This window comes from Mus caroli, unplaced genomic scaffold (genome assembly GCF_978045245.1).
Source record: "Mus caroli unplaced genomic scaffold, Mus_caroli_1 scaffold_2, whole genome shotgun sequence".
Lineage (NCBI taxonomy): Eukaryota > Metazoa > Chordata > Mammalia > Rodentia > Muridae > Mus > Mus caroli.
Genome location: NW_028227257.1, coordinates 158,606,445 through 158,631,745, shown reverse-complemented (window position 1 = coordinate 158,631,745; position 25,301 = coordinate 158,606,445). Strand labels below are relative to the sequence as shown.

At 38.4% G+C, this 25,301-nt stretch overlaps 1 protein-coding gene across 1 annotated transcript in view; it reads left to right on the top strand.

The window, feature by feature from the left end:
- Window positions 1-25,301, top strand: part of Myo3a (myosin IIIA) — a 232,111-nt gene that overhangs the window by 60,085 nt on the left and 146,725 nt on the right. The window contains exons 9-12 of the mRNA XM_021155802.2: window positions 12,072-12,171; window positions 22,795-22,911; window positions 24,139-24,243; window positions 24,339-24,422. Coding sequence (XP_021011461.2) covers window positions 12,072-12,171; window positions 22,795-22,911; window positions 24,139-24,243; window positions 24,339-24,422 — 406 coding nt within the window. The remainder of the gene's footprint in view (window positions 1-12,071; window positions 12,172-22,794; window positions 22,912-24,138; window positions 24,244-24,338; window positions 24,423-25,301) is intronic.

The following is a 25,301-nucleotide window of genomic DNA, read 5'->3' as shown; positions in this document are numbered from 1 at the left end:
GCATGTGATAATTTCAGTATTTTTGTATCTGTTGAGGCCTGTTTTGTGACCAATTATATGGTCAGTTTTGCAGAAGGTACCATGAGGTTCTGAGAAGAAGGTATATCCTTTTGTTTTAGGATAAAATGTTCTGTAGATATCTGTTAAATCCATTTGTTTCATAACTTCTGTTAGTTTCACTGTGTCCCTGTTTAGTTTCTGTTTCCAGGATCTGTCCATTGATCAGAGTCGGGTGTTTAAGTCTCCTACTATTATTGTGTGAGGTGCAATGTGTGCTTTGAGTTTTACTATAGTTTCCTTAATGAATGTAGATGCTCTTCCATTTGAAGCATAGATATTCAGAATTGAGAGTTCATCCTGTAAGATTTTACCTTTGATGATTTTGAAGTGCCCCTTCTCTTTTTTGATAACTTTGGGTTGTAATTTGATTTTATTTGATATTAGAATGGCTACTCCAGCTAGTTTCTTTGGACCATTTTCTTGGAAATTGTTTTCAATCCTTTTACCCTGAGGTAGTTTCTGTCTTTGTAACTGTGGTAGGTTTCCTGTATGCAGCAAAATGTTGGGTCCTGTTTATGTAGCCAGTCTGTTAGTCTATGTCTTTTAAATGGGGAATTGAATCTATTGCTATTAAGCGATTTTAAGGAAAAGTAATTGTTGCTTCCTGTTATTTTTGTTGTTAGAGTTAGGATTCTGTTCTTGTGGCTATTTTCTTTTAGGTTTGTTGAAGGATTACTTTCTTGCTTTTTCTGTGGCATAATTTCCCTCCTTGTGTTTGAGTTTTCTCTTTATTATCCTTTGAAGGGCTGGATTCATGGAAAGATATTGTTTTGTCATGGAGTACTTTGTTTTCTCCATCTATGGTAATTGTGATTTTTGCTGCTTATAGTAGCCTGGGCTGGCATTTGTGTTCTCTTAGGGTCTGTATAACATCTGTCCAGAATCTTCTGGCTTTCATAGTCCCTGGTACGAAGTCTGGTATAATTCTAATAGGTCTGCCTTTATATGTTCCTTGGCCCTTTTGCCTTACTGCTTTTAATATTCTATCTTGATTTAGTGCATTTGTTGTTCTGATTATTTCTTTTCTGGTCTATTTGGAGTTCTGTAGCCTTCTTGTATGTTCATGGGCATCTCTTTCTTTAGGTTAGGGAAGTTTTCTTCTATAATTTCGTTGAAGATATTTACTGGCCCTTTAAGTTGAAAATGTTCATTCTCATCTTTACCTATTATCCTTAGGTTTGGTCTTCTCATTGTGTCCTGGATTTCCTGAATGTTTTGAGTTAGGATCGTATTGCATTTTGCATTTTCTTTGATTGTTTTGTCCATGTTTTCTATGGAATCTTCTGCACCTGAGATTCTCTCTTCCATCTTTTGTATTCTGTTGCTGATGCTCACATCTATGGTTCCTGATTTCTTTCCTAGGATTTCTATCTCCAGAGTTGTCTCCCTTTGGATTTTCTTCATTGTTTCTACTTCCATTTTTAGTTCTTAGATGGTTTTGTTCAATTCCATCACCTGTTTGGTTGTGTTTTCCTGTAATTCTTTAAGTGATTGTTGTGCTTCCTCTTTAGGGACTTCTATGAGTTTAGCAGTGTTCTCTCATATTTTTTTAAGTGAGTTTTAATGCCCTTCTTAAAATCCTCTACCAGCATCATGAGATATGATTTTAAATCTAAATCTTGCTTTTTAGGTGTGTTGGGGTATCCAGGACTTGCTGTGGTGGGAGTACTGGGTTCTGATGATACCGAGTGGTCTGGCTTTCTGTTAGTAAGATTCTTACCTTTGCCTTTTGCCATTTGGTAATCTCTGGTGTTAGATGTTCTAGCTGTCTCTGGCTGGAGCTTGTTCCTCCTGTGATTCTTTTAGCCTCTGTCAACACTCCTGAGAGTTCAACTCTCTCCTGAGTCCCAGTGGTCAGAGCACTCTCTGCAGCCAAGCTCTCCTCTTGCAGGGAAGGTGCACAGAGGTCTTGCACTCAGCTCTGCCTCCTGGCTGAAGATGAAGGCCAGAAGAGACCCTGATGGAGAAGCTCTGTTGCTTCTGTGTCCCAAGGGCTCTCCTGCTTGGATGGTCACTGAGAGACCCAGGATACAAGATAGCACTCTCACCTGTGTCCTGGGGTCAGAGCCCTCTCTGGAGGCTGACTTTCCTCAGTGTTTCTATGATCCTGGGTTTGCTAGGGTACCTGCAGTGTGGAGAGGCCTCTGGGTCCTGCGGAACTATCCAGTGAGTTCATACCCAAGGTGGCCTGGGGCTGGCGCAGACTGGAATGAACCATAGTCACTGGTCAGGTGGGTTTCCTGTGTTCCTGCTGTCACAGGCCCCTCCTTGTTGTTTTGGAACAGATGTTGTGTTCTACTCACCAGTGATCCTAAGATCCTGGGTATATTAGGGTGCCTGTGGTGTGGAGAGTCCTCTGGGGAGTGTTAGATCTTCAGCTGAGTTTGCGCCCAAGATCTCCAAACTTGATTCTTTGTACCTTGTCCCAGATTACTTTCTTGTCCCTTTTCTTCACAATGTCACATTTCCACGTCTATTGTAACAACTGAAAATCCAGGAATTATCTTGGTTACCTCTTGTTATTTTCTTCTGGTTTACATTTTCAGTTAAAAGCAAGACTGAGTGTAGGGGGCAAGGACTGCCACTCAAACAAAAGGCAAACTCATTATTTATTACCTTTGGTACTCTTTAAGTCACAGGTGGTGATGGCATCCTGTGGTCTCTGTATTTACTGAAGTGGTGGATGATTTTATGAGAAGATCTGACTGGATAAACCTTTTTATAGTCTGCTTGGGGGGAGGGGTTAGTATTCTCTAGTAGATAGATAAGATAGGACATTCATGTAAATAACCATTATGCAAAGTTTCAGCTCCATAAACGAGATACAAACTAGGTCTTATGGAAGCCCAAAAGAAGCAAAATTTTCCCTTTCTAGAAGGAATAAGAAATCTTTGAATAGAAGAAATAAACTGGCTTGGTCTTATGAAATGGAGTTGCCACAAAATAAATGTTATATGGATTGAGCAAAATCATGAGGGTAAGATATGCTCAAAGGAAGTCATATATGTATGCTTTTAAACTCAGGAATAGGATTTGAGAACTTTGGAGAGCAGACAGTACTGAAGGCCAGAAAGGCTGAACCTGCATCCTTTGCAGCAGAAGGCAGTGGTGGCCTGTTCTAGCTTACAAATCGTGTGTCCTGCCAGGCGAAAGTATTTCTTTGGTTCTAAAAGTGAATAATGACTATCCCAAGACATACAGTGCTGTAATTTCCATCTTTCATGTTAACCATATGACATCTTCTCCTTGTGTTTCTTCCTGAATTTAAGTTATTACAATTTTTCTAACAGGCTAACTCAATCCCTATTATGTGCATCTAACATCTATATTTAAATGTCTTTGGCTGAGACTTGACCTCCTAGCATCCCTGCAAATCATGGTAGGTGAGGCCTTTTCAGATGCCCAGTTCTCATTACAGACACGCTTATCTTCAGTCACAAGGGTGGCATCTCCATCCTCTTGCAAGACTCACAACAATCAAACAAGGAACTCAGGGAGACATATTTCTCTTCAGTCAGAGTGTGTTTTAACTCTACAGCTTTGAAAATGAGGCTAGAGCTATGAGTATCTCAAATGAACAAAGATTTAATAGAATACAAGTTTAAGAATGAGACACTACAGCATTTGCTTTTATAAATAAGAATTTATAAAGGCATAGGAATCTGTCAACTCTGTTATAATGACTAGAGGTGGCAACTAGTTTAGAACAAAAATAGAAAAGAAAAAAGGTTTAGAGAAAGACAATTATAATATTAACAAAGGCTGGTGGTAAATAATGAGTGTTGAAAGGATGATTGCCTTTGGATCTGGCAGACAGTTACTAAGCTGAGATGAAGAGTCAACAGCTAGTGTTTGTGTACTTGGGGATTATAAATCTCTCAATTTGTATATAAACGTATGGTATGGTTGTGGGTTCTCTTAAAGTTGTTTGGAGTTAAGCAGCTAGATGAGTAAGCTCTTGGGGATGTCCTATGAGTATCTCTACTTCTAAGCAATGCTTTATGAAGCAATTTGGAATAGGCAAGGTGAGGAAATATCAGTATTAACATAAAAACCTTTTAATACTGTAATTCCAAGAGTAACTTAGGTTGATGCCTCCAAATGGAGGGAAGTGTTGAATCACTGCTGGAGGGAATTGAGAGTACAGGGGGCAGAACGGTCACACAACACTACAAAGCAGAGGTGCTGGATCCCGATTCTACATGGCCTTAAAGATCTCTGTCTGAGTCTACCGTACCTTTTGAATTGCCAAAGAATAGAATACAAGCCTAGATTGTAATTTCTGGAAATGAGCTTTGCAAGTGGCTCCTTCTTTCGGAAAGTAGAGAAACTGAATCTTGCTCAAGTCATCCTTTAGGTCTGACCTCTCAGAGTGATTTTTTTTAATGAGTTTCTGTACTCTTTATCATTGCAGAGCTTGCCAATCATGGCACGGTGTATATAATATTTTTGTTTGGTTTTTAGCTTCTTTGGCCTGCCTTGCATTATTTATTCTGAATTGGAAAGTATTCTTAACTTTAATCTGTCTTTGATATACTGTAATTAGGTTTTATATTGCTTAGTAAGGTAGTAACTGATCAAATAATCTATGTTCATGCATTTCCTATGACTTTTGAAAGAATTTTATTAAATACAAACACTGTGGTGACAGCTAAAGTTAAAGTGGGCAACCTATTCACAGTGTAGTTGAACCAATTGGGATGTCATTGTTTAGAAAGTTAATTTGAATAACATGCCAACCCAGGTGTTAATTGATAACATGGTAACTATTTTTACTTCTGTGATAAGGTTGGAACTGTAATGACTTGAATCTATATGAGTCTGTCCTTTCTCTTTTGTTTTGTTTTGTTTTGTTTTGTTTTGTTTTGTTTTGTTTTGTTTTGTTTTACCAAAGTTTAAGTGGATGACATAATTTGGTTCAACTCTAGGTTATATTTATTCTTTTCTTCATTATCTACAAAGGACGAGTTAGCCTAGTTATGCTGATTCATCCTCATCTCTGTATCATCACACTGTCCGTGGACATTGTCTCTGTTTAGCATTCTTTTGTAACCATAATTCCTAGTGGTTTATAGTCCTTCTTATGTTTATATCAATTCAGTGGTCACCACACTTCGTTGCTTGTTTTGTTTGTTTTGAAATATATACCCTTACCTTTTCTGAATTCCTTATTCCTTCTCTTGGGTAGCTATATGTGTCCTGTTGTATTTACTCTTTAAATGGCCGGAATGTTTGAACATGAAGCTCAGTTTAGTTAGTTGGAAGATTCCCAAGGGACTATTTCTCTTCCTTGGATATTATAACTGTTTCTCTCCTACTCCGTGATGCCATGCACTATTCTGGAGATGGTGAGTCCCCTGGTTTCCAAACTATCATTCTATAAGTAATTCTTGAGATATGAAGGAGTTTTATCAAGCTCCTCAATGTGGATTCTACCTCACCAGTCTTACTTGCTATCTGGTATGGCCTCCTCATCTGTCTTCCTCTGCCTCCTGGAACTGATTGAACATTTGTTTGTTTCTTTGTTTGTTTTCTCCTTATCTCTGTGCAGACTCAATCACATTTGATGCAGTGTTTCAGTGCTTTTCTGCCATGATTTGATTTTCTCCATTTCTTTTTAGACTGTAACTAGTTCAATTTTGTTTCTTTCTCTGTATAATTTCTTCATAAGGTTTATATGTTCTTTTTAAAAAAAGTTTTGTTTTTTTTATTCTTCTCTGATATATTACATCCTGACTGCAGTTTTCCCTCCCTCTTCTCCTCCAGTCTCCCACCACCACCTCTCCTCTCCTCCAGATCTCTTCCTCCTCCTTTTCCATTCAGAAAAGGGCAGGCCTCCCATGGATATCAACCAAACATGGCATATCAAGTTGCAGTAAGATTAGGTGCCTCCCTTCCTATTAAGACTGGACAAGCCAACCCAGTAGGAGAAAAGGAGTCCCAAAAGCAAGAAAGAGTCAGAGACAGTGCAACTCCCACTGTAAGGAGTCCCACAAGAATACCAAGCTACACAACCATAGCATATATGCAGAGAACCTAGGTCAGACGCATACATGGCTGTCTGTTTAGTCTCTGTAAGTCCCTATGAGACTTGGTTAGTTGATTCTGTGGGCCATATTCTTGTGATGTCCTTTTACCTCTCTGGCTCCTTCAATCCTTCTTCCCCCTCTTCCCTTAATTAGCTCAAACAAATGTTTGGTTGTGGGTTTCTGCATCTGTTCCTATATCAGTTGCCTGGATGAAACCTCTCTGATGATGATTATGCTGGGCTCTGGTCTATGAGTATTGTAGAGTAATATCATTAGGAATCATTTCACTGATGTTTATTTTTTGCTGGTCCTGTTTGGTTCTATCCCACATCTCTGGCCCATCCAAGTTCTGGTTCCTGATCCTGATTAAGGTGTCCTACCCCAGGGCAGCACCAGGTGTGTTGTAATGTCTATGGCTGAGAGCCAAAGAAACCTGAGACACTTGTGCAGCAAGGGCTCTATCCTCTGAACCATCTCACCAGCCATAGATAGGAATGTTTCTTAGGGACAGCAGTCAAGTTTAAAGCAGAATATTGTGAGTAGAATTCAACATGATATTTCCCTCCTTCCTCTCTGCCAGCAAGGTAAAACTGTATTGCTGGCTGTTCAGCTGTCCTGATCTCATTTGCTTCCTAGTTTGTTTTCATAATCCCTGCAAAATGGCAGAAAAAGAGAGGAAGAGGGGAGAGGAGATGGAAGAGCAGGGGAAGGACACAGAGGAGGACAGGAGAAAGAGGAATTGGAGGAAAATAAATAATAGAAGAAAAGGGAAAATAAAAGTGCTACACTTAGCAAGTTTGGAAAAAATCTGACTCATTTTGAAGTCAGAGATCATACACACACACACTTACTCATACACACTCTGGTGGGCTTTGTTTTTGAGTGAAAACTCTGAAGTCAGATTCATAATATCTTACCAAAAAGAAAGAAAAGGAAATCCATAAATATCTAACTATGGCAATTCTGGTAATAGAAACAAATTTGAATGTGTTATCATTACTTGTAGTTGATTCTTATATAAATTTGACAATATCATGATCTGTTAAAATCATGTGATATATGTGTGTATGTATGTGTATATATACAAAGTGTGTATATTTCTGTTTATGTTTGCACAAGTGTGTATTTGCACACATACATGTGGTATCACGTTATATTCACAAGGAATATTTACAGGGCTCCCACAGGTGACAAAATCCTCAGACACTCAAATCCCTTATGTAAATAATTTAAGTATAATCTTCTGTATACTTTAAGTGACCTTTAGATTATAATGCATTCTTTAAAAAATGATGACATGAAAAATATTCATACAAGTTATGTGAAGGAAGATTTTTTTTCCAAATATTTTCTATCTACATTGATTGAATCCATTAATTCAAAACCTGTATCAATAGAGAGCCATCTGAATGTGTTACATATACACGATTGTATTACATATCAAAAAGTTATATTTGTAATGTTTATATATTTCTCCTATATCCATCAGGCACCCCAAACTTTAGTGTTTGTGATCTCAGAACATGGGTGACAGCATATCCCTTGTATTTATTCATACAAGGTGAAATTAGTGATATATTCTGCTGTAATTGTGCTGAATTTAACAGACTGGGTAATTATCAAGGTAGTGTTCATTGAGTAGATAGTCTGGTATAAGAGTCTACAGGAGAGATTCATGTCGGACACAGCTTGATAGTCATTTGTTTGTTGAAGTGTTCAATGACATGGCATGCAGTGAGCTTACTGAGTGGGTGCCAACAATAAAAGGTGAAGGCTGTCCATGGTATTCATGAAGAAGATCATGCTTAGAGACAGACAGATGAACCAGAGCTAGAAAGTGGGGAAATGTGGCTCTCAGAGGAGAAACAAAGGGGAATGTGGTCTCTCACAAGCCAGGTAAATAGGTGTATCAAGAAGAGTAGAGTTGCCTGTACCATAGAATGACAAATAAACAACATGTTCTCTGATGATTTTGGCAAGTGTCGCCTTAGCAGAATGGAGAGAAATGAAGGAAAATAGCAAAATGAAGAGACTGGACTGTGAACTTGCTTAGAGGTATAGCTGTGAGGGGATGAGAAGAGGGGCTAAGGGGAGAGGGATCAAGAAGAGAGTGTTTGCAAATGAGAGGTCCTAAATTACTGGATGCTGATGGATGCCACAGGAGAGGAGATGGTCACAGCAGTGAACTGAGAAAGCAAACATAGCAAAAGACTTGACCTTTTTGCTCAATGTCTAGGAAGTTCCTCCATTAGAAGCAAAGAGGTAAACAGTAACTAGACCAAAAAGATGAAATTATTTCTACTTGTTTGTGATTGTTCAATGAAGTATGAGCTTTAAGTATCAGCTTAAGTTTCCAGTTTTCAGACTTTCCTATGTAGCTTTCCAACCTCACCTCCCTTCTGGCATAGCCACAAGTTTAATGAACATATACACATCTCTTCATGCCAGATGAAAATACATCTTTAAGGAAGTATTGGGTCTCTGTGAATGGAAAGGGCAGTTCAAACTTGAGTAGTGACCAGGCAATTGCAGCATCAATTACTGTAGCTGACAGGATGGTCCAGAGAGCTGTCTAGGCTGGTGCTGTCTTCTTTTTCACCATCAGTTCTAGATGGCACACATAAGGCAAAGGAGCTAAGAAGCAAGGAAATAAATACTAGCTTTCCAGTGCACAGCAGTGAAAGTCTGAATCCCCATTGGTTCTAATAGGTGTCTTTGTTACTGAAATGTAAAGATGGATAGGAAATCAACACAAAAGCATTGATGAGATTTCTGTTTGACAAGGATTGCTCTTCAATCCCAGCAGCTTCTGGATCACCTTAGATGATAGGGGTTGCTATTTACAAGAGTATTTTTAACTAAAGCAAAGCAAACAAAGCTGTTCCTTTACAGGCATACAACTACATAGTAAAGATGAAATTTTAACTTCAGGGCAGCAGGGGTTGTTGCTTTCTTCAGTGTATAAAACTGAAGCTATAATAACTAGCCCCAAGGGTATTGGTGACCTTTGATAACAAAAAGAAATTATTTATAGTGTGAAGCTATGTCTCTCCTGTATTACTGAGTAAATAGGAGATACGGTCTGGTTCACAAGCTGTACTTTTCACAAGAAGATGAAGTCTTATAGAACGAATTTGACTTTGCTTCCTCTGAGACTTAAAAGTAAGCAAACATTCAACAAAGTAACAAAAATGTCAACCAGTTCTATGAAATAAAGACCAGGAAAAAAAGATATTAAAAATATAAAACCATCCTGAAATATGCATTTAGAACTCTCTTTGGGCATTTCAATTGTTTCTAAAAATGAATTTTTTTAAAAAATGAGTTGTTTTCTATTTTGAATTATCATGAATGGGAATTTATTCTTGATTTCTATCTTGCCAAGTTTACTACTGATATGGAGAACAGCTACTGATTTTCATGTGTTGATTTTGTCTAGTGGAACTTTTATTTGTATGTATCGCTTTTATTCTTGCTTTTCTTACTTTTGTCTTACTGTTTTAGTTAAGGCTTTGAACACCATATTAAATAAGAGTAATGACAGTGCACACAATTCTCATTTGCCTGGATTTAGAAGAAGTGTCTTCAACATAACAAGGTATCAATAAATGTAGACTAGCTTTAACTACACCCTTGGGTTTGTGTTCAACAGCACAGATAAGAGGAAGTTCAAAAGAAAGTGATGTTACAAAATCTGTAGATCAAAATTTCTCATGTACATTTAGAAAATACATAATTTATTTTTCACATAGTTCTGGTATATTGCACTTGGCATGTAGCAAAATCTGAAAGATCAATGTATATATATTTAAAATGACTTGACACTAGAGACATGAAGCTGACCAGAACTATAAATAGTCATGATTGAGGAGATATTCAATAGTGTGGGAAAACTGAGACATTTGGACTATCTTATGAAAAACTAGGTATTTACTTTTGAAAATTCAGAAGTGGATGCTCACAGTCAGCTTTTGGATGGATCACAGGGCTCCCAATGGAGGAGCTAGAGAAAGTACCCAAGGAGCTAAAGGGATCTGCAACCCTATAGGTGGAACAACATTATGAACTAACCAGTACCCCGGAGCTCTTGACTCTAGCTGCATATGTATCAAAAGATGGCCTAGTCGGCCATCACTGGAAAGAGAGGCCCATTGGACATGCAAACTTTATATGCCCCAGTACAGGGGAACACCAGGGCCAAAAAAATGGGAATGGGTGGGTAGGGAAGGGGGGGGGTATGGGGGACTTTTGGGATAGCATTGGAAATGTAATTGAGGAAAATACGTAATAAAAAATGTTAAAAAAAAAAAAGAAAATACTCAACATTACACCTTATTATTTAGAGGATTTTTGTCTACTGAAACACAAGAACATTCAGTTTATTTCAGCAGGCATACTATCATGTTAAAGGAAATGATAAAATTCAGGTAAGCTGTTATCTTCCACATCTTTGTATCCACAGATAGGAATATGAATAAACCTGTGTTTTCAGTCTCTGGTAGAAACTATGAGCATATATTCACTTAACCAACTGGAGAACTTGACTAGTGTGTTCTGTCCAGTTTTCTAATGACTCCTGGAGTGGGTGTATCTACACTTATGTGTGAAGGATAAGTGGAAATTTCCTCACATAAATGGGAAACAACTCCAAGCAGGAAATCAAAGAGGGGCTAGTACAGATTGTTTAAAATACCTGGTCTGTTGGAGGATGTTGTGCCCAGAGATAGGCAATGATACTAAAAGTGCTACAGTATTGTGAAGACCATGAGTTTTGTGCTAGAAAAATGTTAAGTTTTTCCAGAGAAAAATGAGGTACCATCTGGGATTATTAAGCATCATATAACCACATTTTGTCTAGGTGTTTGACAGCCAGAACCAAAACCATCACAGAGGATGACTTCACAGAAAAGCAAACTGGGCCTCAGCAGCTCTTTATCAGCTGCTCCTTGTCATTCTTCAGCAAGTTTTTATGTTAATGGACTTAGAGAAAGAGATGACAAATCTAGAGACTGTCCTCAGTTGAATGGATAATTGGATTTCTTTTTCTATTTTTTAAATATATCAAAACAAATTAATCTCTTCATGTGTAACAGAATATAAAAAGATGATGCCTGCTTAATACAGAAAATGTGTAGAAAAACTATGCACAATTTTTCTCCTTACATCCAATTAGATAACTGTTGGTTATCACAGAAATATAAGTGACTGTTGTACATGCTGGCCATTGTCGTGGACTATGTAAATTACCAATGGGTAGAGCTATTGATTCCTTTCTTCCTCTAGCAACTTGCATAGAACCTTGTGAATCTATAAATATATCATTGAGTTTGTTTTGTGTTGGCCATCTATGGCTGACCACAGAACCTACCCCTATGTGTGGTTAATATACCCTGTGAGATTCCATTGGAGAAAACTATTTCTTTCTTTGCTAGCAGATAACAGATTCAGATAGCTTCCTTGTTAGGGGTTGGGAGACTTGGAACCAAAACTGAAATCAGTTTTCTATGTACTCATTTGATATTTTAAAAGTTTGTAATGTGTATTCTGGCAAAAATTTGAAAATGACTGTATTTCTACTGCCAGTGGCCTAACATTACCTCAGGAAAAAAAATCAGATCCCAAGTGAATTCAGAGTTCCAAATTCAATATCCTGTAATAGTTTCAACCACATATAGAAATGACAATGATACTTCATATTTTTAATGAGTTTGGTGATAATCCTTCCTTTTCCATTTCAAATTACTCAAGGAGGGTTCATATAGAAATGATAACCCTTTGATCATTTGTGAGTCACTGTAAGTTTACTATGTGGTGTTTTCCTAATGCCGAAGAGAAAACTAAAGATCCAAAATGTGATGATTATGTTCTAGCAAATTTCATTCACTATAAACAGAACAGAAGAGCTTTCCAGTCCCCTAAAACCTAAACCTTCCACACAGATCAGCAATAAGTTTCTAAGTCAGAAATGGATTTTCTTCACAGGCATGAACGAATTCATACCAAGAAAGGTAACTTAAATAGATCTCTCATTTCCAGTCTGAAGGATGTAGACGATTTGGCAACCCTAGATGTTCTGGATGAGGTAAGATTTGAGTTTAATTAAATTTAAACATTGTAATTTTAGAGATTTATAATTGTTTATTTTATATGTGTGAGTATTTTGTCTGCTTTATGTCTGTGCACCATGTGCATGGCTGGTGCCCACAGAGGAGAGAAGAAGGCATGAGATAAGCTACAACTGCAGTTATAGATAGTTGTGAGTTACCATGTGGGTGCTGGCAATGGAACCTGGGTCCACTGAAAGAGAAACAATTGCTCTAAACTCTGAGCCATCTCTCCATTCCATCTCTGCATTCTTTTTATTTAAAGAAATGATGCATACAAAGGGGTTTTTTAAATATCATTTGTAATGTCATACATGATATCTGTGTACATGTGTATGTGTGCATACATGCATATGGTCTGGAGGAGGTTTGGTGAAGGACACAAATGGAGTCAACTAAAGCAAAGTAGGATTACCTTGGTCAGTTCAGTTCATAATTCATCTCTTCTTATTTCTCCTATCTTTAAAATATCACATTTCCACATCTTTCTGGCTTGCTGTCATTTTTTAATACTCAAATGACAAAGAAGTGAGATCTCTAAAATGTGAGTTGTTAGGTCACAAATGTTTCTTCTCAGTAATTTCTGGGAGTCTCAAAGGTATGGCTTACTCATTAGACAGTCTATTTCTTACATGTTACATATATCCTCCGTCTCCTTCCTCTGCTGGCTCTTGGTGGCAGGACACAGAAGCTTCTGAGATGCCATAATGAGGCTGTTATCCATGGTTCTCCTCACAAATCACAGAGCTCCTGCTCACACTCTGAGGACATGTCATTGTGCTTGAAACTTCTCATTATTGTTGCCTCAGATGATACAGGTCCAAACCAGTAAACCACAGGCTCTCGTCTCCTCCGTCTGTATTCCAGATTAATCTAGTCATTAGAGAAATAAATGGCTCCGCTGAGTAAAGGAGAGATCTCTGTCTGGTCTGGTCAACAGTAATTTAGTTGTTAATCCTTCTGATTAATGCCTGAATATTTTACTCAAAAATTTCACAAAACCCAAGACATTCTGAACAGAAGCAATCTGTTTCCTTTGCATCTGGACTGTCCCTTTGAGGTCCAACCTGTGCCACTGTTGGGCGAGAGTGGAAGCATTAAGAGATGGAACCTGGTGGGAAGTCTTAGTTCAATCTGAGGCATGTCCTTAAAAGAGAATGTAGGTAGGTCCCTGACCCCAACCTCCATTTCTCTCTGTGATATGAGGCACATGTTCCCACTGTAATGTACAGCTCCATCTAGAACCAAAAGCAAGGGAAGAAATATCATTTTAAGCCTAGAAAACAATTCATTTTTCTTTATAAGTTGATTTATCTCAAGCATTTGTTCAAAGATGACTAACACAGTCATTCAGGTAAATTCGGGGTATAAAAACAGCTTTCTTAAAATATTCCCCCCCCGCCCCCCGATCATTACTGATCTTGAAATCCAATAGTATCTGTTAAGGCAGAGATTGTTCTTTCTGACATTTCCTATCAAATCTCCTAGTGTGGTGAAGATGTAGATTGAGAACTGGAAATATTTTGCCAATCCTGTAACCGGCTTGCATATTAATATGGCACATCTGTTGTCTGGGTTTTAGATTTTTGTTCTTTTATTAATTTTATTTTTATTTTCTTTAATTAGGTATTTTCTTCATTTACATTTCCAATGAAATCCCAAAAGTCCCCCATACCCTCCCCCCACTCCCCTACCCACGCACTCCCACTTTTTGGCCCTGGCATTCTCCTGTACTGAGGCATATAAAGTTTGCAAGACCAATGGGCCTCTCTTTCCAATGATGGCCAAATAGACCATCTTCTGATACATATGCAGCTAGAGACACGAGCACTGGGGGGGTACTGGTTAGTTCATATTATTATTCCACCTATAGGGTTGCAGACCCCTTTAGCTCCTTGGGTACTTTTTCTAACTCCTCCATTTGGGGGTCCTGTGAATCATCCAATAGCTGACTGTGAGCATCCACTTCTGTGTTTGCTATGCTCCAGCATAGTCTCACAAGAGACAGCTATATAAGGGTCCTTGCAGCAAAATGTTGCTAGAGTATGCAATGGTGTCAGCGTTTGGAGGCTGATTATGGGATGGATCCCGGGGTACGGCAGTCTCTAGATGGTCCATCCTTTCGTCACAGCTCCAAACTTTGTCTCTGTAACTGCTTCCATGGGTGTTTTGTTCCCAATTCTAAGAAGGGGAAAAGTGTCCACACTTTGGTCTTCATTCTTCTTGAGTTTCATGTGTTTTGCAAATTGTATCTTCTATCTTGAGTATTCTAAGTTTCTGGGCTAATATCCACTTATCAGTGAGTACATATAATGTGAGTTCTTTTGTGATTAGGTTACCTCACTGAGGATGATGCCCTACAGGTCCTTCCATTTGCCTAGGAATTTCATAAATTCATTCTTTTTAATAGCTGAGTAGTACTCCATGGTGTAAATGTACAACATTTTCTGTATCCATTCCTCTGTTGAGGGGCATCTGGGTTCTTTCCAGCTTCTGGCTATTATAAATAGGGCTGCTATGAACATAGTGGAGCATGTGTCCTTCTTACCGGTTGGGACATCTTCTGGATATATGCCCAGGAGAGGTATTGCTGGATTCTCCGGTAGTACTATGTCCAATTTTCTGAGGAACCGCCAGACTGATTTCCAGAGTGGTTGTACAAGCTTGCAATCCCACCAACAATGGAGGAGTGTTCCTCTTTCTCCACATCCTCGCCAGCATCTGCTGTCACCTGAATTTTTGATCTTAGCCATTCTGACTGGTGTGAGGTGGAATCTCAGGGTTGTTTTGATTTGCATTTCCCTGATGATTAAGGATGTTGAACATTTTTTCAGGTACTTCTCAGCCATTCAGAATTCCTCAGGTAAGTATTCTTTGTTTAGCTCTGAGCCCCATTTTTTAATAGGGTTATTTGATTTTCTGGACTCTACCTTCTTGAGTTCTTTATATATATTGGATAATAGTCCCCTATCTGATTTAGGGTAGGTAGAGATCCTTTCCCAATCTCTTGGTGAACTTTTTTTCTTATTGAAAGTGTCTTTTGCCTTACAGAAGCTTTGCAATTTTATGAGGTCCCATTTGTCGATTCTTGATCTTAAAGCACAAGCCATTGCTATTCTATTCAGGAATATTTCCCATGTGCCCATATATTCATCTTCGAGGCTTTTTCCCACTTTCTCCTATATAAGTTTCACTCTCTGGTTTTATGTGGAGTTTCTTGATCCACTTAGATTTGACCTTAATACAAGGAGATAGGAATGAATCAATTCTCATTCTTCTACATGATAACTGCCAGTTGTGCCAGCACCATTTGTTGAAAATAATGTCTTTTTTTCCATTGGATGGTTTTAGCTCCCTTCTCAAAGATCAAGTGACCATCGGTGTGTGAGTTCATTTCTGGGTCTTCAATTCTATTCCATTGGTCTACTTGTCTCTCACTATACCAGTACCATGCAGTTTTTATCACAGTTGCTCTGCAGTACAGCTTTAGGTCAGGCATGGTGATTCTACCAGAGGTTTTTTTTTTTTTTTTTTTTTTAATCATTGAGAAGAGTTTTTGCTATCCTAGGTTTTTCCTTATTCCAGATGAATTTGCAGATTGCCCTTTCTAATTTGTTAAAGAACTGAGTTGGAATTTTGATGGGGATTGCATTGAATCTGTAGATTGCTTTTGACAAGATAGCCATTTTTACTATGTTGACCTTGCCAATCCATGAGCATGGGAGATCTTTCCATCTTCTGAGATCTTTAATTTCTTTCTTCAAAGACTTGAAGTTCTTATCATACAGATCTTTCACTTCCTTAGTTAGAGTCACGCCAAGGTATTTTATGTTGTTTGTGACTATTCCTGTTTCCCTAATTTCTTTCTCAGCCTGTTTATTCTTTGTGTAGAGAAAGGCCATTGACTTGTTTGAGTTAATTTTATATCCAGCTACTTCACTGAAGCTGTTTATCAGGTTTAGGAGTTCTCTGGTGGAATTTTTAGGGTCACTTATATATACTATCATATCATCTGCAAAAAGTGATATTTTGACTTCATCTTTTCCAATCTGTACCCCCTTGATATCCTTTTGTTTTTTAATTACTCTGGCTAGGACTTCAAGTATAATGTTGAATAGGTATGGGGAGAGTGGACAGCCTTGTCTAGTCCCTGATTTTAGTGGGATTGCTTCAAGCTTCTCACCATTTATTTTGATGTTGGCTACTGGTTTGCTGTAGATTGCGTTAATCATGTTTAGGTATGGGCTTTGAATTCTTGACATTTCCAAGACTGTTATCATGAATGGGTGTTGGATCTTGTCGAATGTTTTTTCTGCATCTAACGAGATGATCATGTGGTTTTTGTCTTTGAGTTTGTTTATATAATGGATTATGTTGATGGATTTCCGTATATTAAACCATCCCTGCATCCCTGGAATAAAACCTACTTGGTCAGGATGGATGATTGCTTTAATGTGTTCTTGGATTCAATTAGCAAGAATTTTATTGAGTATTTTTGCATCAATATTCATAAGGGAAATTGGTCTGAAATTCTCTATCTTTGTTGGATCTTTCTGTGGTTTAGGTATCAGAGTAATTGTGGCTTCATAGAATGAGTTGGGTAGAGTTCCTTCTACTTCTATTTTGTGGAATAGTTTGTGCAGAACTGGAATTAGATCTTCTTTGAAGGTCTGGTAGAACTCTGCACTAAACCCATCTGGTCCTGGGCTTTTTTTTGGCTGGGAAACTATTAATGACTGCTTCTATTTCTTTAGGGGATATGGGACTGTATAGCTCTTTACTTGATCCATATTTAATTTTGGTACCTGGTATCTGTCCAGAAATTTGTCCAATTCATCCAGGTTTTCAAGTTTTGTTGAGTATAGCCTTTTGTAGAAGGATCTGATGGTGTTTTGGATGTCTTCAGGATCTGTTGTTATGTCTCCCTTTTCATTTCTGATTTTGTTAATTAGTATGTTGTCCCTGTGCCCTCTAGTGACTCTAGCTAAGGGTTTATCTATCTTGTTGTTTTTCTCAAAGAACCAACTCCTCGTTTGGCTAATTCTTTGAATAGTTCTTCTTGTTTCCACTTGGTTGATTTCACCCATGAGTTTGATTATTTCCTGCCGTCTACTCCTCTTGGGTGAATTTGCTTCCTTTTTTTTCTAGAGCTTTTAGATGTGTTGTCAAGCTGCTAGTGTGTTCTCTCTCTAGTTTCTTTTTGGAGGCACTCAGAGCTATGAGTTTCCCTCTTAGAAATGCTTTCATTGTGTCCCATAGGTTTGGGTAAGTTGTGGCTTCATTTTCATTAAACTGTAAAAAGTCTTAAATTTCTTTCTTTATTCCATCCTTGACCAAGGTATCATTGAGAAGAGTGTTATTCAGTTTCCACGTGAATGTTGGCTTTCCATTATTTATGTTGTTATTGAAGAACAGCCTTAGTCCATGGTGGTCTGATAGGATGCATGGGACAATTTCAATATTTTTGTATCTGTTGAGGCCTGTTTTGTGACCAATTATATGGTCAAATTTGGAGAAGGTCCCTTGAGGTGCTGAGAAGAAGGTATATCCTTTTGTTTTAGGATAAAATGTTCTGTAGATATCTGTTAAGTCCATTTGTTTCATAACTTCTGTTAGTTTCACTGTGTCCCTGTTTAGTTTCTGTTTCCAGGATCTGTACATTGATGAAAGTGCTGTGTTGAAGTCTCCCACTATTATTGTGTGAGGTGCAATGTGTGCTTTGAGCTTTACTAACGTGTCTTTAATGAATGTGGCTGCCCTTGCATTTGGGGCATAGATATTCAGAATTGAGAGTTCCTCTTGGAGGATTTTACCTTTGATGAGTATGAAGTGTCCCTCCTTATCTTTTTTAATAACTTTGGGTTGGAAGTCGATTTTATTCGATATCAGAATTGCTACTCCAGCTTGTTTCTTCAGACCATTTTCTTGGAAAATTGTTTTCCAGCCTTTCACTCTGAGGTAGAGTCTGTCTTTTTCCCTTAGATGGGTTTCCTGTAAGCAGCAGAATGTTGGGTCCTGTTTGTGTAGCCAGTCTGTTAGTCTATGTCTTTTTATTGGGGAGTTGAGTCCATTGATATTAAGGAAAAGTAATTGTTGCTTCCTTTTATTTTTGTTGTTAGAGTTGGCATTCTGTTCTTGTGGCAGTCTTCTTTTAGGTTCGTTGAGGGATTACTTTCTTGCTTTTTCTAGGGCGTGATTTCCGTCCATGTATTGTTTTTTTTCTGTTATTATCTGATGAAGGGCTGGATTTGTGGAAAGATAATGTGTGAATTTGGTTTTGTCATGGAATACTTTGGTTTCTCCATATGGTATTTGAGAGTTTTGCTGGGTATAGTAACCTGGGCTGGCATTTGTGTTCTCTTAGTGTCTGTATAACATCTATCCAGGCTCTTCTAGCTTTCATAGTCTCCGGTGAAAAGTCTGGTGTAATTCTGATAGGCCTGCCTTTATATGTTACTTAACCTTTCTCCCTTACTGCTTTTAATATTCTATCTTTATTTAGAGCATTTGTTGTTCTGATTATTATGTGTCGGGAGGAATTTCTTTTCTGGTCCAGTCTATTTGGAGTTCTGTAGGCTTCTTGTATGATCATGGGCATCTCTTTCTTTAGGATTGGGAAGTTTTCTTCTATTATTTTGTTGAAGATATTTGCTGGCCCTTTAAGTTGAAAATCTTCATTCTCATCAACTCCTATTATCCTTAGGTTTGGTCTTCTCATTGTGTCCTGTATTTCCTGGATGTTTTGAGTTAGGATCCTTTTGCATTTTGTATTTTCTTTGATTTTTGTGCTGATGTTCTCTATGAAATCTTCTGCACCTGAGATTCTCTCTTCCATCTCTTGTATTCTGTTGCTGATGCTTGCATCTATGCTTCCAGATTTCTTTCCTAGGGTTTCTATCTCCAGTGTTACCTCACTTTGGGTTTTCTTTATTGTGTCTACTTCCCTTTTTAGGTCTAGTATGGTTTTGTTCATTTCCATCACCTGTTTGGATGTGTTTTCCTGTTTTTCTTTAAGGACTTCTACCAGTTTGGTTGTGTTTTCCTGTTTTTCTTTAAGGACTTCTACCAGTTTGCTTGTGTTTTCCTTTTTGTCTTTAAGGACATGTAACTCTTTAGCAGTGCTCTCCTGTATTTCTTTAAGGGAGTTATGAAAGACCTTCTTGATGTCCTCTACCATTATCATGAGATATGCTTTTAAATCTGGGTCTAGATTTTCGGTTGTGTTGGGGTGCCCAGGACTAGGTTGCGTGGGAGTGCTGCGTTCTGATGATGGTGAGTGGTCTTGATTTCTGTTAGTAGGATTCTTACCTTTGCCTTTCGCCATCTGGTAATCTCTGAAGCCAGGTGTTGTAGTTGTCTCTGGTTAGAGCTTATTCCTCAGGTGACTCTGTTAGCCTCTATCAGCAGACCTGGGAGGCTGGCTCTCTCCTTAGTTTCAGTGGTCAGAGTATTCTCTGCAGGCAAGCTCTATTCTTGCAGGGAAGGTGCCCAGATATCTGGTGTTCAAACCTGCCTCCTGGCAGAAGTTGTGTTCCACTCACCAGAAGCCTTAGGATCCCGTAGGGAATCCTGCATCGGTCCCTGCGGGTGTCCACAGACTCCACTGGCAAGGCACCCCAGTGCTCGAGTGGACCGGAAGGGACTTGTGCCCCAGCAGAGGCTGGGTTGCCTGCTTCCCTAGTTAATGCAGTCTCAGGTCCCGCTCAATTGGATTGGAGCAGAAGATGTGTTCCACTCACCAAAGGTCTTAGAATCCCGTGCGGAATCCTGTGCGGGTCCTTGCAGTTGTCCGGAGACTCCTCTAGCAAGGCACCCAGATACTCGAGTAGACCGGAAGGGGCTTGTAGTCTATGTCTTTTTATTTGGCAATTGAGTCCATTGTTATTAAGAGATATTAAGGATTAATAATTGTTGCTTCCTATTATTTTTGTTGTTAGAGTTGGCATTCTGTTCTTCTGGCTGTCTTCTTTTAGGTTTGTTGAAAGATTACTTTCTCGCTTTTTCTAGGGGGTGGTTTGCATCCTTGTATTGCTTTTTTTCTGTTTTTATCCTTTGAAGGGTGTGATTCGTGGAAAGATAATGTGTGAATTTGGTTTTGTCGTGGAATACTTTGGTTTCTCCATCTATGGTAATTGAAAGTTTGGCTGGGTATAGTATCCTGGTTTGGCATTTGTGTACTCTTAGTGTCTGTATAACATCTGTTCAGGATCTTCTCGCTTTCATAGTCTCTGGTGAAAAGTCTGGTGTAATTCTGATAGGCCTGTCTTTATATGTTCCTTGACCTTTTTCCTTTACTGCTTTTAATATTCTACCTTTATTTAGTGCATTTGTTGTTCTGATTATTATGTGTCAGGAGGAATTTCTTTTTTTATCCATTCTATTTGAAGTTCTGTAGGCTTCTTGTATGTTCATGGACATCTCTTTCTTTAGGTTTGAGAAGTTTTCTTCTATAATTTTGTTGAAGATGTTTGCCAGTCCTTTGAGTTAAAAATCTTCATTCTCATCTACTCCTATTATCTGTAGGTTTGGTCTTCTCATTGTGTCCTGGATTTCCTGGATGTTTTGACTCAGGATCTTTTTTGCATTTTTCATTTTCTTTGATTGTTGTGCTGATGTTCTCTATGGAATCTTCTGCACCTGAGATTCTCTCTTCCATCTCCTGTATTCTGTTGCTGATGCTCACTTCTATGGTTCCAGATTTCTTTCCTAGGGTTTTTATCTCCAGCGTTGCCTCACTTTGGGTTTTCTTCATTGTGTCTACTTCCCTTTTTGGGTCTAGTATGGTTTTCTTCATTTCCATCACCCATTTGGATGTGTTTTCCTCTTTTTCTTTAAGGACTTCTACCTGTTTGATTGTGTTTTCTTGTTTTTCTTTAAGGACTTGTAACTCTTTTGCAGTGTTCTTCTGTATTTCTTTAAGTGAGTTATTAAAGTCCTTCCTGATGTCCTCTACCATCATCATGAGACATGCTTTTAAATCCGGGTCTAGCTTTTCGGGTGTGTTGGGGTGCCCAAGACTGAGTGAGGTGGGAGTGCTGCATTCTGGTGATGGTGATTGTTCTTGGTTTCTGTTAGTATGATTCTTATGTTTGCCTTTCTCCATCTGGTAATCTCTGGAGTTAGTTGTTATAGTTGTCTCTGGTTAGAGCTTGTTCCTCTCATGATTCTGTTAGCCTCTATCACCAGACCTGGGAGACTTGCTCTCTCCTAAGTTTCAGTGGTCAGAGCACTCTCTGAAATCAAGCTCTCTTCTTGCAGGGAAGTTGTACAGATATCTGGTGTTCGGATCTGCCTCCTGGCAGAAGATGAAGGCCTGAAACAGGGCCTGTCCCAGAAGCTGTTAGCTTTTGTAGTCCACACTCTCACATGAGCAGACTAGTCTTAGAGGGATCCAGGAACCAAGATGGCTCCCCCAGGTGCTCCAGCAAAGCCCTTCCGGGTGGGGCTGACACCTCTCCTCTGGCAGGGAAGATGCCCAGATATCTGGAGCCTGAAACAGGGTCTGCCTCAGAAGCTGTCCTCTATGGACCTTGGGGGTGTCTGCTGACTCCGCACCCAAGGTAACCAGGTGCTGGTGCTGACCTGAAGGGTCTTGTGACTCTGGTCAGGTCGGGTTTTCTGCTTCCTTAATGCTGTCTCAGGTCCTGCGTAATTGGAATGGAACAGAAGTTGTGTTCCACTCACCAGTGCTCCTAAGATCGTGTGCAGATTCCTCTAGGGACCTTGGTGGTATCCGCCAACTCCACACCCAAGGTGACCAGGTGCTGGCGATGACTGGAAGGGATCCATTTTTGTTCTTTTATTACTTAATATCTTTTGATTTTATTTTGTGTTGTGGACATCCCATGCTGATTGCAACACTATTAAAATCAATTCATATTGTCATGTGATCAACCAGAAAGTTTACTTTCTGAATTTTTATTTCACATACCTATCTGTCTAACAGAAGGCACACTGCCATTAAATCACCTTGAATTGGAATAAATCATGCACACTCTTCTCTTTCCTTTCTACATTTCTCTTTATCTCATTTACTACACTGACCTATTCCCTTGAAGGTTATATAACACTTAATTTAACATACTGTATGTAGATATAATATACAACATATAATGGGCAAAATATACACTTAAGATCAGCATTCCCATTGGGCATGGCAGTAACACATCCTTAATTCTAGCATTCCAGAGCCAGAGGTTGTAGGATTTCTGTGAGTTCCAAGCTGGCCTTTTTGTATCATAAATTCCAAGCCAACCAGGACTGTACTGTGAGACCCTATCTCAAAAAAAATTAATTTAAAAATTATATTCTACTTTATCCTTCAAAATCATGTAACCCCCACCCCGTGAAGTTAACTGGTTTAAAAGCATGATGGTATTTTGTTTGCTATGAGTATCTCTTTCTAAATTTCAGTCAAGATTCCAGGTGTTTATATTAATTTCTCTTCAGTGTAGTTGGACACAGATGACTTTGTTTCTTCTCTCCCTTTCCATGGAGCCTCTTGTCTCACCATCCTATATGCTAGAACTGCAGGCCTTTGCCGCCATACTTGAGCTATGAATGCTGTTTAAGAGAAGGAAATTGTTTTTATCTTGCTGCAGAACACAGTGTCTGAACATCTTGAAAAATGTTATTCCAGAGATCAGATCTATATTTATGTGGGAGATATTCTCATTGCACTGAACCCTTTTCAGAGTCTGGGCATTTATTCCACAAAGGTATGTGTGTGGCTTACATTCCCTTTGTACAAATAACTCTAGTAGTCAGACTTTTAATTTAAATGAAGACAGCAAAAAAATATATACCAGCCCTTGGAGAAAACTCTTACAAATTGGTCATTCAAACATGTAGGTCATTCAAACAGATATGTAGGAAAAATATATGAAATCAATGTGAATAGTATTTGTGGTCTTTTTCCAAAAAAAATACATGTAATATTGTGAATTACATGCAATTTTCTTAGAACAGCCTATTCCTAAATGATGCCTAAAAACAAGTATACTTAATGTCTGTCTCTGAACTGAGCATTGGAGAGTCAAAATATAACTACACCATCTGTATAGTGGATACATAATGGCTGTAAAATTTGTCATTGTGATATCTTAAATTTCTCTTAACATGTTAATTGGGTTCATTGCTATCACACAATGTATGCTTTATGAGTAAAAGTATTTAATTAGCAATTACTCAGCCACTAAAGCTTTACATATAGAATTAAATAAGACTGTTTTTTATTTTTAATTAGACCCATTGTCTTTTAGCTATTTATTGATTTTAATATTAAAACATTATTTAATATTATGCCTAATAGCTCATTTAAATGCCAGTCTAAAATGTACAGGAAAATAATATGCTTACAAGAATTGGCCTGGCCTATAAAAAAAGTTGGGCTCAGTAAAATTCTGCTATCAATTAATGGTACGACTTCATACAAATCAAGTGAGATTATGTAAGTTAAATCAAAAGGTAGGGAAAAGATGTCACATGTCAGACATTATCATATTCAAGAAGTTGTCAAAAAATAATTTCTGATTTATTATTTGTAAAGTTTTTTTCATGTAAACAAATAATCACATTTTGAAGCCTTAAGCTCTACATTGGAAATAGTATACAGAGTCATTTAAATGCTACTACCCTGTCACTCTGTACCTTCATGTTATATCCTACATATGAACTAGTTCACACACACACACACATACATATATATATATACATATATATATATATAAACTGTATATACTTTATTCATATACATACACACATACATACATACATGCATGCACATATATTATATACATACCTGAAGAAAATATGCAAATAATGTTTTGCTCTGGTAGATTTTATTATATCTTTGGCTTTCAATACTAGATCTCTCTATATAAATAATCTATAAAAACAGAACCAAGTCAAAAAAGCTCTATAAGATTTATTCACTTTAACTGCAGCTTTCTAAGTTATATATCGGAGCAAAGAGAACTGCCAACCCACCTCACATTTTTGCAATGGCTGATTTGGGATACCAGTCTATGGTCACATATAATGCAGACCAGGTAAGGCAGACTTTCTCACATCCCTTACTTCATTGAGAGCCACTGAGTTTCCTAGAGAAGCAGTCTTCTCATGGCTTCCTTTCCCTCCCATGCAGTGCATCGTTATTTCTGGAGAAAGTGGTGCTGGCAAGACAGAGAGTGCTCATCTTCTGGTTCAACAGCTCACTGTGCTTGGAAAGGTAGAATTTTTTTTCCTGTCATAATTGAAATATTTGTGTGTTTCAAATAACTATTTAATTAGTATTCACCAACTCCCATACTTTATAGTACATGTAAATGATTAAACATGACTGTTACCATTTGAGTTTTAAAGTATATCAAAGAGCAGTGGGAGTGATCTCAGTGGTTAAGAGCATAGCCCCTAAGCCTCCAGTGTGGGAGTGTTTTGTAGAGCTATCCCCTGGGACTGTGTTCGACAACTCTGTGTTTTGATTGACTGTGATTTTCTTTCATGATCTCTGTCTGGTGCAAAGAGGGGTTTCCTTGGTGAGAGGTGAGTACCTGAGTACCACACTTATCTGTGGGTACAAGGACAAAAGTTTTCATAATATTTTAGAGATTATGCTGGTTTAGTAACTTAGCAATTATAGATTCTCTTCCGATTACAACGCCTTCATTGGCACTGAGTAGCACTGAGTAGGTTTCCAGTAGCAGGCATAGTTCTCTCTTCTGTTGAGTGGGTCTAAAGTCCAATTAGAAGACTTTGGTTGCCTAAAGGTATGCATGCCACTACTGGACCCTTCGGCTATCATTCTGTGCTGATCATTGTTGTGATTCACAGGCATTGTGGCTGTGTAGGACTGTTGGCTGTTTCCTTCCTTTGGAAGCTCACATAGTTCCCTCTCATACCATGAAAGCTAGTCCTCAGAGAAGGCGTGCTTAAATCAGTTTCAGTTAAGAGGTCTCAGGGCTCTGTTTCTCAAGTGCATGATGTCTTCAGCAATAGAGACCATCCATCTCTGGGGGGAAGACAGGGTAACAGCCAGAGGCTGGATGCTTTGGGGATCTCCTGGACAGCCCTGGTGAACAACTCAAAAAAGAGCTTCCCCTGTCTTGCA